At 70.0% G+C, this 1166-nt stretch overlaps 1 protein-coding gene across 1 annotated transcript; it reads left to right on the top strand.

Annotated features, from left to right (window-relative positions):
• Nucleotides 1-44: 44 nt before the first annotated feature.
• Nucleotides 45-1025, top strand: LOC108492002 (the record flags this gene model as incomplete). The annotated part of the gene is made up of 2 exons (XM_017803784.1): nt 45-309; nt 367-1025. Coding segments are annotated over 2 exons (924 nt in total), but the record flags the coding sequence as incomplete, so codon positions are not given.
• Between the last annotated feature and the right edge of the window lie 141 nt (nt 1026-1166).

The raw sequence follows: 1166 nt of genomic DNA, 5'->3' as shown, positions 1-1166 counted from the left end.
GCCGAGGGGCTGCCCCCCGAGATCGTGGAGTTCGTGCTGAGGAGCGTCGGCGCCGCCGGGGCCGCCGGGGGCAAGGACGGGGCCGCCAACGGCGCCTGGGGGCACCTGGACGGGCAGCGGGGCCGCCGGGGCGATGGGGGCACCCGGGGCCACCAGCCGGGGGTCAGCGACGGCGACCTGGGCCACCAGATCGGGGTCACCGAGGGTCACCAGCTGGGGGTCACCGATGGCGTCACCCAAGGCCACCAGCTCGGTGTCACCTCCGGCCACGCCCTGGGGGTCACTGATGGCAACCGGGGCCACCAGATCGGGGTCACCGACGTCAGCCTTGGCCACCAGCTCGATGTCACCTCTGGCCACCACTTGGGGGTCACCGACGTCACCCGGGGCGACCAACTTGGTGTCACCTCTGGCCACCATCGTGGTGTCACCAATGACGTCACCCAGGGCCACCAGCTCAATGTCACCTCTGGCCACCACTTGGGGGTCACCAATGACGTCATCCAAGGCCACCAGCTCAATGTCACCTCTGGCCACCCCCTGGGGGTCACCGATGACGTCACCCAGGGCCACCAGCTCAGTGTCACCTCCGGCCACCACCTCAATGTCACCAATGACGTCACCCAGGGCCACCAGCTCAATGTCACCCAAGGCCACCATCTCAGGGTCACTGATGACGTCACCCAGGGCCACCAGCTCAACGTCACCTCCGGCCACGCCCTGGGGGTCACTGATGACGTCACCCAGGGCCACCAACTTGGTGTCACCTCCGGCCACGCCCTGAGGGTCACCGATGACGTCATCCAAGGCCACCACCTCAATGTGACCTCTGGCCACGCCCTGGGGGTCACCGATGACGTCACCCAAGGCCACCAGCTCGGTGTCACCCACAAAGTCCCCCCCCTGAAGCGCCCCGGGGCGGGGGAGGGGCCGGGGGGGGCGAAGCGGCCGCGGGTCGAGGACGGAGGGGACGAGGACGGGGACGGACACGGGGACGGACACGGGGACGGACACGGGGACGGCAGGTGAGGACACGGGAGGGGTGGGGCCACCCGGGGGGGCAGCGGAACCCCCTGGGGGTCACCGATGACGTCACCCAAGGGCACCACCTCAACGTCACCTCTGGCCACGCCCTGGGGGTCACCGATGACGTCACCCGGGGCCAC

This window comes from Lepidothrix coronata, unplaced genomic scaffold, assembly GCF_001604755.1.
Source record: "Lepidothrix coronata isolate B3197 unplaced genomic scaffold, Lepidothrix_coronata-1.0 Scaffold4100, whole genome shotgun sequence".
In the NCBI taxonomy this organism is placed as follows: domain Eukaryota; kingdom Metazoa; phylum Chordata; class Aves; order Passeriformes; family Pipridae; genus Lepidothrix; species Lepidothrix coronata.
The sequence above is the reverse complement of the archived record's forward strand: the minus strand, read 5'-3'. Positions and strand labels throughout refer to the sequence as shown.